We start from the raw sequence: 13,168 nt of genomic DNA, 5'->3' as shown, positions 1-13,168 counted from the left end.
GATGCGAACTAAAAGTTTTTAAATGATAATTAATTTTGAAACCAATATGGATTAGAATTAAATATATCATAAATAGAAAGATCCATCGTTATCCTTCCTTTTTCTCTAGGGTTGGAGTCTTTATCATATAGACATATACATATGATCGACAAGCTTCTTTGCAATGCCTTCACCAATGTCTAACAAGGCTTATCCAGAAAGCCTGGTCCAAATGAATCTTCGTAAGGTTCCTCTTTTCACTTGGGCCTATTTTTCATATGCTGCTTTAAATGCCAAATTGTCAACTACCAAATTCTTTTTAAAAAATGAAGAAGAGGAAAATAAATTAATATATTTTTCAATGACACCAAACAAGTTTTATTTGGCTGAGGAAAAAATATAACTCTAAATATTTTTCATTTTAATTTTTAGTTCATTCCCAATACACTATATTTAAATTTCAATATGAAACTTGACGATTAAAAATGTGTGAATGCTCATTCACTTCTAAAACAATTTTCTATTATTGATTGCGAGTAATTTAAAGTTTATACTTATTTATCATTTCTAATATTCAAACAACATCTTATAACAACATTTATCCTCTTAAATGATCTTATATTCAAAATTAATTTTATTTAATTATGCTTAAATTACCCGATGCTTAAAATTAACTTTATGAATGTGGATTATACTTTTTTCTCTCCACTTCTATTTGCATCTAAGCTGAGAAGCGTTTTAAAAAAATTCTTAAATGATCTAAGATCATGTGATTCGGGTCATTCATATCATGCCATGTGTTAAACTTTTATAACTTATAAATAAAATAAAAATACATGAGTGATTAAGAGTATATAATCACTTTTTTTTTTAAATGTGTTTTAAACTTGTGCCTTCATAGAGACTAAATTTGAGAGGGGACAAACCTGGGGTGGTTGGATACTGTAAGGATATAATTAGAGTAATGAGATCATGTAATGACGTGTTTACAATGATAATTCTAAGGCGGCTAGTTTGGACCACCAATTAAGTTAAACAATTGGCTTCTTGTTGCATCGCCACCCTTTTTTGACCCTTTTCTATTTTAATTTCTTTTCATACAGTACTATTTTGTAATATACTTAGAAATTTCCTATTCTGTAATATTATTCTTTCGTTTAACAACCAAAAAAAGGTTCTTAGTCACAACCCACATCTTCCTTTCTTTGACCATAACATACATGACCTTATTGAAGATTAATTATATTAATGTATAATGTGCATGATATTAAGACACAATAAGCTATTTACTTTGAACCAAAAACAACAAAATTACCAACCAAGTACTACTAGTATTAGGTTATGTTTAGTACATTGAATTTTGAGGTGCTTTTAAGTATTTGCATATATTACAATAATGTCACACAACGTGAGTGTAGTAAAGTAGAGGGAATCAAGGTAGAGTTGCAACTTGGTAGAGACTTTTAACTTTCATTTGACTAAAATGGGTAGATGTAGAAACTAGAGAGGCTATAGAGACGGTGGATGGAAGTATAAGGTACTATTTTTTTTTTCTACACTACTTTTTTTTTTTTTTTTGTATTACTAATTCCCTCAGTGCCATGCCATTGTTATTGTGACCCCCCAACAATTATCAAACAACCACACAACTATCCTAGCAACCATGCTATTGCCTCCACCACCCAAAAGCGATTCAAATCTCCGTTGGAAGGAACATCTAATATAATATCTGGTCATGCAGAAAATCTGCAAGAAAATAAGAATCAAAGCTTCAATATATAGATTTAAATTAACTTTGTTATAATCACGTAGATGTCATATAAGGTATCTCTATTATGTTATACGACAAAGGTGATAAGTGAGAAAAATGTCAGGACAAAAAAATAAATGAAAAATGGTTATAAAATTAAAGTAAATTAAAATCAATAAACAAAGTTACTTTTTCCATCTCATTTTATTTGTTCACTTCCATAAATAAAAAGAAAAAAATACATCTTACTATATAATATACGCCGAGGTTAAACAGTGATTAATGGAAGTGAATAGTGAAATATAATCTTAAACGAATTTTATCCAGAGTTAAAGAACTAAATCCAAAAAATTAATTTCATAATCTCAAATCATATGTTAATGGAACGACAACTTTGCCACTGCTGATGCTAATCAAATAGTCAGGACAAATTTTTTTTTAAAAAAAAGTGTTCATCATGACGTGGCACTTTGACTCATTCCCACGTGGTCCAAGTGTAAGACCATGACTATGATAGTGAAGAATTCTTAGGTGGCAAGCTACTTGGTCTGTCACAAAGGTTTCGAGGGGTCCAACGAACAAAACAACAACTATTGAAGCAAATACAAACATGTCATGTCATATCATGTTCTAAAGGACAGGGTTGTGTGGAAGGTGGGATTACATTGGAACATGATCCTAAATCTATTCTTCTTTCGTTGCAACTGCAAGATCGGCCATTTTGTTTCTGTGACCCGCTTGTGCTGTGTTGTCCACTGGCATATTATTCTTTGAATTTTCCTACTACCTTCACTTTATCAATATGCACAATTATGCAGCGAAGAAAGAGTCAGAGAAAGAGACAGGGTCAAGTGGTTTAGGTGGGAATATGGAACACAGGGTAGACAGACTCAAAACTGCAAATATCTCCCCTTTACCACGGTTTTGAATCCCATTCATTGCATTTGTTTTTTCTATTTTTAACCGTAGTTTTATTATTTTCCTTCTGTGCTCAAGAGTGAGTAACAATGCTTTAATGGGTGTGGATCAATTTTGTGTCTTTTTCATCACATAGCATACCCTTTTGGCGACATGTTAGGGGAAGAGGAGAAGGAGAAGGCCACCACAGGTAACGGTGTTGGAAGGAAAACCTATTCTCGTTCAGTTTCATGGAGTGATAGGTCCCCTAATAGCCGTAGTAAACCACCAACAAATAGCAAACCACGATCACTGTTGCCACCCCTTCAACCTCTTTCAATCAACAAGCGTAACGTGGAGGAATGGCCTAGTGCGGGTTCTGATGATCTTGGAGTTTGGCCACTTCCACAAACTCCAAGAGGCTCCATCAGACCCTATGATTCAAGTCAACCCACCAAGGATTTTCTGTTCAAGAGGGACAAATTGGCTTTCTTTGATAAGGAGTGTTCAAGAATTGCCGAGCATATATACTTGGGGAGTGACACAGTGGCCAAGAACCATGAACTCCTTAGGCAAAATGGAATAACACATGTGCTCAACTGTGTTGGGTTCGTTTGTCCTGAGTATTTCAAAAGTGACTTTGTGTACAAGACACTTTGGTTGCAAGATAGCCCCACTGAGGACATCACAAGTATTCTCTATGATGTGTTTGATTACTTTGAAGATGTTCGCGAGCAAGGTGGGCGTGTCCTTGTCCATTGCTGTCAAGGGGTTTCTCGATCAACGGCTTTGGTTATTGCTTATCTCATGTGGAGGGAGGGTCAGAGCTTTGAAGATGCTTTTCAGTTTGTGAAGACTGCAAGAGCAGTGACCAACCCAAATATGGGTTTTGCTTGTCAACTTTTGCAGTGTCAGAAAAGGGTTCATGCTATGCCTGCAAGTCCAAATTCTATTCTCAGGATGTACCGGATGGCTCCTCATTCCCCCTATGACCCTCTTCATTTGGTCCCCAAAATGGTAAACCAGCCTAGTGCACAAGCACTTGATTCTCGTGGGGCGTTCATTATTCATATTCCTTCTGCTATTTATGTTTGGAATGGAAAATATTGTAACTCGGTGATGTCATGCAATGCAAGGAGTGCAGCCTTTCAGGTCATACGTTATGAGGGGGCAAAGGGTCCAATTCTGAGAATCCATGAAGATGAAGAGCCACCTGAGTTTTGGATTGCTTTTTCTAATGAGCTAGACTTATCAGATAATTCTGACAAAGATGGGGTGGTGGAACCGGTTTTGCCTTCTGAAGGCATGGAGAGTGGTCCGAGAAAAGTTGATGGATATGATTTGGACTATGAGATTTTCCACAAGGCACTTGATGGTGGGGTTGTTCCACCTTTTTGTGTGTCTAATGCAGGATCAGAAACTTGCCTTCCTGCTAGAGAACACGGTTGGGCAAGACTGAGGAGGAAGTTTGCTAGTGGTGTCATGAAAGGGTTGCTCACATCCCCAAAATGGAACTGTGATGCTGATAAATGTGAAACCCCATGCAATGATCAATCCATTGTAATTGTGGAAGAAGAAAACCAACATTCTGTTGCTGATCCTTTGTCACCATCATCAAATCATCCTTGTAGTTCACCAGATTCCCTTGAATGTTATCTAAATACCAGCTTAGGCAGGGAAAAGAATAGTCCTGAAGCCATGGAATTGTCTGTTTCCGGTGCTGCTTCATCACTGCCACTGTCTCCTTCCACATCAAATCCTTTTCCTATTTTTCTAAGCAACAGCCCCAAATTCAATTCCAAGTCACCAACACTTTCACCTTCAAGTTCTGATTACGCAAGTTCATTTACTTTTTCACCATCCTCTACCAACTGGTCTGACTTATCATTTGTGTCTTCTCGGCAACCATCGCCGTCTGGCCTTGAATCAGCTGAACCCATTTATGTTAAAGATGCATCTTTCTCAGAAAGTTCCTCTTTACTTCACAAAGAAGTTGACTCTTCACCCTCGGAGGCATTTTCAGCTAAACACAACTTGGGAGAGGGAAACTTCTGTTTTCCATTGAAAGGATTTTCCCTCTCCATTGCAGAGCGCAGAGGGAGTAATCCACCACCTCGGATGTTGCTATCCTCGGCCAATGAATCCTCTCACGTACACAAGAACCTGGTAAGAACACAGTCTTTCTCTTTGCCTGACTTAGATAATAATGTGGTGAAGGATGATAGTTGCAAACAATCTGATCATGAAAGCAAAGGAAAATGGCTAATATCAGATGATGATATCTTTAGTTCAGGTGTTGAATCGCAGAGTGAGATTAATGAAAAAGAGGATCATGGTGAAGTGTTATCTAATATGATGGCTGGCTTGAAGTAGAGGAGAAAGTTAATGAGATGAGTTGAGCCTGAATTGTGTAAATTTTGTGTGTATATTTGCACTCACGTTCAGACTATTCTGTGTGTGCCAAATACATACTACATGACTATTCTGTGTGTGCCAAATACATACTACATGCACGCCGTGCACTAATTGCAACTGAAGTACATAACATCTATTAAACTTGAGAGAATAATAATCTGAAGTATACTTTTCTTTATTTTTATGGTTTCAGCCACTTTTCCCGTTCTTGTTTATTTGGACTAGCGCAGTATGAAGGTCTTGCCCTTTCGGATGAAAAGTGAGGCGAAGGCAAGCCATCAACTCACTAAGAACTAATATCAAAATTGATGTGTACAAGTTACCTTTGCAGGAAATGGCATAGCAGAAATAACTAGTGTTGTAGAATGATATATCTTCCCTCATTAGTTACTGCTTCCATTAATAAGCGAAGTGAAGTTTCAAAACCAATATTTTTGTGGAATGCTGATTTCTTTCAGCCTGCCTGGTATGAGTCATAATCAACTATTACTTTGTCTAAACTAAAATACGCGTTGCAGGGGGGCTTACATACAATAATACGGTTTACCAACAATATAGAATTTAACAACAGTACATTGTGTTAAAGGTGGCGTTTTTATCTATAATCATGATTTTCTTGTGTGGCATTTGGGATGGTAAGCAATCGTGTCCCGTATTTTGTCTAGCAGTTGATTCAATTTCTGCTTGGTTTTCAGGAGGACTGCACCAGATAACATCGGAATTATAAGAATAAACTTTCAAATATTTTGCCCGTTAACATACTGAAATCAGGACACGCACATTGCAGATGGTAAAGTCAGTATTTGTTCACATATACCAAAATACTGCAGAAAGGGGACACCCAAATGATATGGCCCAAATGTACGTTTGTTTCTTAGAGTCCATTATTGGACCTTAAAAGTGCCATTGTCGGACCCAGCGCACTGCATCTCAAGGCTCTGTTGGACCATGACCGTGTGCTCGAGCTCTCCCCTTTACTCCACCCATCCTCCTGCGACAGCTTGGCCTTCTTTGCTTTTAGTGCCTCGTTAATTTCATCCCACACGTTTACTTGCCCATTTTCTGTAGAGAACCCAAACGTATGTTTACATGTTTCTACACACTGTCCACTCCAAGAATCGTAAACTGTACATTACATTACCTTTAGCAGGGATATGACCGCATTCTGACTTGCAACTTTCCGCGGCAGTTTGACCTCCCGCAAGTTTTTTATCAGTGCTACCATTGGTTGCTTTTGCCGCAAAATTTTCACCATTGCTACCGTTAGTTGATTTTGTTGGATTGACCAAAGCATCACTAGAAACAATTTCAGTTTCCAAATCAGAATGGCCACGCTTAACCATTCGAACATCAGCAAGCAATGCATGATCTATCTGGTGAAGGAAAACACTTGGTCATTTTCACGCAAAAAAGCAGCAGCAGCATTTTGGTTTTGTTAGAAAGAAAGGTTTCTTAGACATTCAATTTCAATTAAGGTTTTTACGCTACGTCAGGATAGAGTGTAAGATAAAATCAAATACATATATATGCACGGGCACTAAAAGTTCGTCCCCAGTGAGCGCAAAATCTAGGGAGATTAGTTTCATGTTTTGTTTATAAAATTCAACGATTCATTGGATTAACATAAACCAGGCATAAAACTTTCCTCTTATATAAGCTACAGCACAGAAATAAAATAAACGATGAACAAATTACAATGGAATAACTTTACCTCTAAAGAACCATCTTCCCGATAAGGGAATGGATCAAACTGTCCAGAATATGCATCGTCGTCTTTTTTTTTCCCAAAATCAAATGGATATTCTAGCACTGGTTCCAGCCAAATCCTGTTTGATTTAGCATCATATTGAGATATTTTCCCAACCTACAAGGACAAGAACAAAATACAGTATTAAACTTCTGGTGTAAAGATTTTTGTATAATGTAGTTCAAAAGCAGACTTGTTATGTACTCTGAAGGAGGAAAGCTCAGGAGTCCAAGATGTTGATAACTCAATCAATCGATACGCAATTACATCACCTTCCTGCAGTGTACGAATAAGTTACTAAAAAGCACCAAAAGAGTACCCCGCAACAGAATTTAAAGGCTCAGCACAGAAGACGGATAAAATTTGGAATGGTATAACCAAAAATAGCTGAAAAGACTGCTAACACATTGTCACTGGTTAATTAACTTCTGGAGTACTTGCAAGAATGAGAAATGCCATAAGGAGGCAGTTGGGAGAAGGAAAGTCAAACACCTTAGGCAAGCTGGTATAAGGTTTAAGCTTATCAAAATCTGCTGCATTGAATGCGTGCTCCATTTTAGCATTCTGAACCATAGGACACTCATGACTGGAATGTCCATAGTCATCCTGTTTGCGGGATGACATTTTCTCTTTACCCCATTTCTGGCCCTTTTTCTTGCTGGTAATACCATTCCACTGAAATGTTTCCTGAAACATCCAGATAAAACTTTTACAAATCAATTGAAATATTGTGGCAAAAATAGTAGCATATCTTCTGATGCTCAACCACCAAGAAGATGAATCCTTGCCTTCTGCAAGGTTTTGACCATTTATAAAACAAACATGGAATTGCTATTGCACACCAAACTTCTTGAGTAAGTAATAACATAGTAAGTTATACTACTTTGAACTATTCTTAGCCCTCCAGTGAGAATCAAGATATGGATTACATGAGCTAATCAACTGCTACAAAATTAATATTAAGCAACATTGTTTCCTCTCAAAGTATCTCCCAAGAACAATCCTAAAGAATTTTGTTAGCTCTCTCCCACCTCTCTCCATTACCTATCACACACCTAAGAAAGGAACTTAGAGAGAGGAAAAGGCTGCTCTGGAAATTTTGTACTTTCTAATCACAAGTCACTTCTGACTGGAGCATTCTTTATCCTCCATCAAGCCCTATAGTCTGGAAACCCAAATAAAACATAACAAAAGAATTTTACATGGAAAAATATATATGGTGCGATTTTCTGCAAAATTAACATCAGATATTGAATGTCTACTGTTTATGATGCAAAGTAAAACACATCCAAAATTATGAATCTTATTATTGAGGAAAATCAAACAAACCACTGGAAACTGATTCTGTGGCACCGCCTGATCTGCATCAAATAGACCATGAATATATATCAGATCATGAAAGCAATTAATTCTAAAACCCAAAAACAGAACTGCTACCATATGAATCTTTAGAGCTGAGAAGTGGCATTCAAACCTTTTCTAAGGGGCTCAAACCGAATGTGCCCTGGCCTAATTTCCACAGGAACAGTGTCATCCTCTTCTTCACTTTCTTCATCAGGTTGTTGATGTACATCAGAAACGACACAATTATTATCTTTGATAGGTAATTCTTCTCCATCTTTTTCAGGAACCATACTCTTCATCAGCTGACAATTTGAAGAAAATAACATTTCCTTTCAAAAATAATGATTAAATATATTCTACAAATATTAAGCTTAGAGAAGTAGACTCCAAGAAAACTGATGAATGATTTCAACTCTTGCAATATTAAGACCCATGCATCTTACTAACCAGACAATAAGTTTATAACTCACAATACTGTATACAATAGTCCATGTTAAAGGTAAATAAATCGGGAGTAACATTACAAATCTGGACTACCTTCTCCTTCTCCTTCGCTAATTTTAGTTCCCTCAGCCATCTTCTTTTAGCTTTCTTCCGGCGAGCACTTCTGCTAGGCAACTGACAAAATAAAATAAAACCATAAAATTGAATTGTAAATACTTGAAGCCCGTCTACTGTGAGGAGATGGACTAGTAAAATATTGACTAGATGACCAAGTGATATGGTATCAAGCAAGATGATCCATAAAATTAGAAATTCCTAAATCACTGGGCACCAACTAATCTCCAAGTGCTGCAACTACAGTATACTATCTTGAACTAAATAAGAATGAGATGCTGCTTTTATTATCTCAAGACAGGAGTATTTTATTGACCAAGTACTTAAATTGGTCCTCTATATACATGGGAAAGCTAGTTGGTTCTTCAAAGATTTTTAGAAATCAATTTGGTCCATCATTGTTTAACATGGACATCAATTTAAAATCCCTCAATATGTCTGATGTATATGTTAACATAAATTTAATCCCCAACTCGAAGCTTATTTTACACTATGAAGGACCAAATTAATGTCCAATATTTTTGGAGGACTAACATTAAGTCCTATATATCTTTGGAAGCTCAATTTGAGTATATACTCTATTTTATTTCAGCCCTTTTAATTAGGAAATAGCAATTGAATCTTCCGCTGCATCAAGTCCTAATAAAATTGCTTGATGGAAATTAAACACTTGAAGATATATCCTGTCACAAATTCATTTTACCCTTTTAGGGAAGGAAGTAGGACACAAGAAAACAACAGCTATTCGAATCTACTACTAGCAGTACTTTCTAATTTGACTTGAAGAAATTATATACTTTTTACTCACTAAATTATCATATGTCTGGGTAGATGAGGAAAAGAATCAAGCTTAAACAGGAAACACTATATGTTTACAAATGAGCTTTGGCAATTTTATAATAGAAGTCAAAATGCAGAGGGTCATCATGGCAACATGGAACTTTGTTGTGTTTAGTTCGGTACAAACAAGTACAATTATTTAAAATGGTGCGCATAAAGCATTACCTTTTTAGTTTCACCTTCATCTTGAGGCTGATCAAACCTATACAACATATCAGAAAAAAAAATATAAGGAAAAAGATGCTTTCTATTTCTGATATTCTGAAACCAACATCCTCATCGTTCAGGAGCTTGACATTGGATGAAAAAAAAAGGGAGAGGAGGAATTCAGGAATCAAACATTCTATACATGACAACCAAAGGCATATTGTTTTATACTCCATCAAAGCACACCTCTCAATCAATAAACATAGACAAAAAAACAAAAAATAACCAAGATAAGAGATGATCAAATATGCACACAAAAATTGTCCATGAAATTTTATCAGTGCAATGCACAAATTTGATGAAAATGCACCTTTGTTCATCACTTGTAGCCCCACTTTTGTCATTCTTCTGTTTATTTAAATTAAGGCTGCTCAACTTATTTGGCTGACTAGAATCACTAGATAGATTGTCTGACATAAGAATAAACCGATTATGAATTCGGCCTTGAGAGCTACCATTTCCCTCTTCATGGACCTCAGGAGTGATGCCCAAACTTTTAGGAGTAGACAACTTAATCTTCTTCTGACTGGATGTAAAGAATAACAGAATTAAGTTACAACCCAAACAATGTTTACATATGCCAATAACTGCTTCTGATGTTCCAAACAAGGAAAAGAAAAAAAAAGTTTTTGAACAAAAAAGGGAGACCCCTTTATGCACTCGAAAACAAAACAAAGTTAAAATAAGAGCAGAAAGAGTAATGCATTCCTTGCACTGACAATTTTAAATTTGAGGAAAAGAAAAACAAACCTCGGGCTCTTGAGCTTCTTTGATGCTTTTCTTTTCTTCGAGATTGCTCTCTCATCTGATTTAGATTCCACACAAACTGCATCTTCAGATTGGTCACTGTTACCCTCTTGGGGCACAGTTTCACCTCCTCCATTCTCCTCTTGAATCCCCTCAATTGCCAGAAGTTTCGGAAGCTCTATAGATTGACGGCCACATGTTGCAGGTGGCAGCATTGCAGGTCTATTATCAGCTGATAAGCTTCCTTTTCGTTTCACACTACATATATACACATTCATAACAACACAGTCAGCAGAAACTATAGCGAAAGCAACACAAAATGTGGAAGAGACAATCAACTTAAACTCACCACACAATGTCTTTATCCTTCAAAATGCAAGTGGACTCAAAAGACGGTAAAACAAAACCATCCATCTGCATTAAAATTCAACCAAAAACAAAAAAAACGGAATCACAGCTATCCAAATCCTCAATCGTCAACAAGATACACTAAACAAGTAAACCAATGGAATCATCAAATCATGATTATCGAAATGGATGCATTTCTTTCAATTGAAATAGCTTGAGTCAGAGGTAAAAGAGGAAAAGAACATGCATACCGATAGGATGATGCCATGAGGACAAGTGCGGTGAAGATGGAAAGTGTTTTGGAGCTGAGAAGTTACATCGGAAATGGTGTTGTGTTGGGGTTTTAGCAGAAACCAGCAACGCTTCAGTCCTTCCTTCTTCTTTGACTTGCTCAACATGCGACGATCTTCGAACACGAGCCGAAGTCTGACTGTCTCCGCCATCGTCGTCGATGCAGCGTTCACCGTCACGGCTTTTCCGGCAACCGCTGTTCTCTCTTAAACCCTTGTAAAACGGGGAGTCAGAGTCACTAGTGTGTTGTACTTAAGGGGCCAGCTTTGAAATGACAAATTTAACCCGCGAATTTTATTTTATTTTTTAATTGAGTGAAATCCAAATTTTGTCATTGAGAAATGAGAAGGGAATGTGCGCTCTATAAAATCTAATATTAAATTAAAAATAAGAAAGAATAAAATTACGTAATTTTTTATTATATTGTAAATTAATAAATATCTTTAGTATATTTTTTTAATGAAAACACAAGTAGAACTATCATCAGTAAAAATACTGCATATATAATTACTATTATAAATATTGTGTTTTTATTATTAAAGTATTTAGAAATAACAAAGCATTGTCTTTTTTTTAATTTCAAATAGTAAGAAAAAACAGGAGAGTAAAAGATTGGGCAAATTTATTATAATATTGTAAATTAAAAAATAATTTATTATTTTATAACAAATCTGAAACAAATTCTTAATCTGGAGTTTTTTTGTCACGTGGATCAATTTTTCGCCCTAGTGGCTGGCAAAAGTAATTAATTTTTGAATATCTATTTCGCCACAAAAAGTACGAAATATGACTTCTTAGAGCGGTTACTTTAAAACCGCTCTCATAACTCTATTTTAGAGAGCGGTTTCTTATGAATCGCTCTCAGTAGTAATTTTAGAAAGTGTTTCTTATGAACTGCTCTGAAATTTTAATATTAGAGAGCGGTTCCATTTAAACTGTTCTCAAAAATTATGTTAGTGAACGGTTCCATATGAACCACTCTCAAAAGTATATATTAGAGAGCGATCCTGCCAGAACCGTTCTCTTAGATTTAGAATTTAAAATGTCACATTCTCCAATTTTATTTTTTAAAATTTGTTTTTACAAATCTTGAAATAAACGCCACCTAATAACTTTGTTAAGATAAACTAATGAAATGGTTCAAATTTAATTGAGAATTACGAGTCATCATTGATCACCTTCTCGGACACTTCAACTAGTCACAGTCAAGCATAGCCCCACCTACAATTGTCCATGATCCCCACACTTAGGATTTAAACTTTGAGACAATTTTAGAGTTAATGTGTTGCTAACCCATTAATTTATATCTTAACATTGTCTTTCAAGTCTAACATATTCAACTTCAAGACAAATTTAGAGTTTATGTGTTGTTCTTAACCCATTAACTCATAGCTTAACATGCTCTTTAAGTCCGACGAGTTTGTTGAATTGGAGTAAAGTAGTATAATCCTAATAGAAATTGCTCATCGTTATTTTCAAGGTTGTTTACCACTACATTACTTGTGTTTGCCTTTGTATCCCTAATGATTGCATGGGATGTCAACGAATCATTTTCCATGTTGCATTGACCTATCGAAAACAATTCCTTCATCCATTAATCTCCAAAAAACCCCTCAGTAAATCCTATTGAAGCTTGAAAGGAAAAAACATGAATGGAATACCCTAAGACCTATAATTCTTTGTAACGTCTAAAGAACAGTCATGAAACTCTTGAGATAAAACTCCATGGTACTTTAAAAAGTCAAACCATGTAAAAGATAAAGAATAATGTGTGAAACCATAATCTTTAAATTAAAACTTTTTATTGGCAAAAAATGCAATAAGATACTTACTCGAGTTCGTGTACAACAAATTATGAAATAATTAAAAATTAATTTGGTGTAATTAACTATTTCACTTTTATCTTTTGATGAGTTATGTTTGTTTTAATTGAAATAGAAAAAAAAATCGTCTTTGAATTGGATATATTAAAATAGATATTTTTAGTTAAATTAGACCGAATCCATCCAATAAAGTATAAGATTTGAATTCTAAGTTTTAAACTC

At 35.5% G+C, this 13,168-nt stretch overlaps 2 protein-coding genes across 5 annotated transcripts; one reads left to right on the top strand and one right to left on the bottom strand.

Moving 5' to 3' along the window:
• The first annotated feature begins 1,568 nt into the window (after window positions 1-1,568).
• LOC113849156 (protein-tyrosine-phosphatase MKP1-like) lies at window positions 1,569-6,744 on the top strand. 4 transcript variants are annotated; one of them, XM_027478845.1, is made up of 2 exons: window positions 1,569-4,792; window positions 5,737-6,744. In XM_027478845.1, exons 1-2 carry the CDS (start codon window positions 2,801-2,803, stop codon window positions 5,752-5,754), a joined length of 2,010 nt encoding a protein of 669 aa, XP_027334646.1. In that variant the 5' UTR covers window positions 1,569-2,800; the 3' UTR covers window positions 5,755-6,744. The 4 variants fall into 4 exon arrangements, with proteins under 4 accessions (XP_027334646.1, XP_027334647.1, XP_027334644.1 ...); XM_027478846.1 differs by lacking the exon at window positions 5,737-6,744 and adding an exon at window positions 4,915-5,384; XM_027478843.1 differs by lacking the exon at window positions 5,737-6,744 and adding an exon at window positions 4,920-5,017.
• LOC113849157 (coilin) lies at window positions 5,491-11,346 on the bottom strand. Its single transcript, XM_027478847.1, has 13 exons — window positions 11,084-11,346; window positions 10,834-10,898; window positions 10,488-10,742; window positions 10,048-10,263; window positions 9,696-9,732; window positions 8,670-8,750; window positions 8,263-8,434; window positions 8,118-8,149; window positions 7,281-7,475; window positions 6,993-7,064; window positions 6,753-6,905; window positions 6,183-6,414; window positions 5,491-6,103 (listed from the first exon to the last, which is right to left on the bottom strand). Exons 1-13 carry the CDS (start codon window positions 11,273-11,275, stop codon window positions 5,916-5,918), a joined length of 1,890 nt encoding a protein of 629 aa, XP_027334648.1. The 5' UTR covers window positions 11,276-11,346; the 3' UTR covers window positions 5,491-5,915.
• Between the last annotated feature and the right edge of the window lie 1,822 nt (window positions 11,347-13,168).

Source organism: Abrus precatorius, unplaced genomic scaffold, assembly GCF_003935025.1.
Source record: "Abrus precatorius isolate BTA unplaced genomic scaffold, Abrus_2018 Scaffold9, whole genome shotgun sequence".
NCBI classification, from domain to species: Eukaryota; Viridiplantae; Streptophyta; class Magnoliopsida; order Fabales; family Fabaceae; genus Abrus; species Abrus precatorius.
Note: the sequence above shows the minus strand (reverse complement) of the source record. Positions and strands in the feature narration are given on the sequence as shown.

Excerpts from the sequence above, each read along its gene's own strand:
- LOC113849157 (XM_027478847.1), bottom strand. The coding sequence starts at position 11,275 with ATGGCGGAGACAGTCAGACTTCGGCTCGTGTTCGAAGATCGTCGCATG. Across the intron at positions 10,743-10,833 it reads AAGGATAAAGACATTGTGTG|TGTGAAACGAAAAGGAAGCT; the intron begins GTGAGTTTAAGT and ends GTATATATGTAG. Across the intron at positions 7,476-8,117 it reads CACAGAATCAGTTTCCAGTG|GAAACATTTCAGTGGAATGG; the intron begins GTTTGTTTGATT and ends TGGATGTTTCAG.
- LOC113849156 (XM_027478842.1), top strand. The coding sequence starts at position 2,801 with ATGTTAGGGGAAGAGGAGAAGGAGAAGGCCACCACAGGTAACGGTGTT.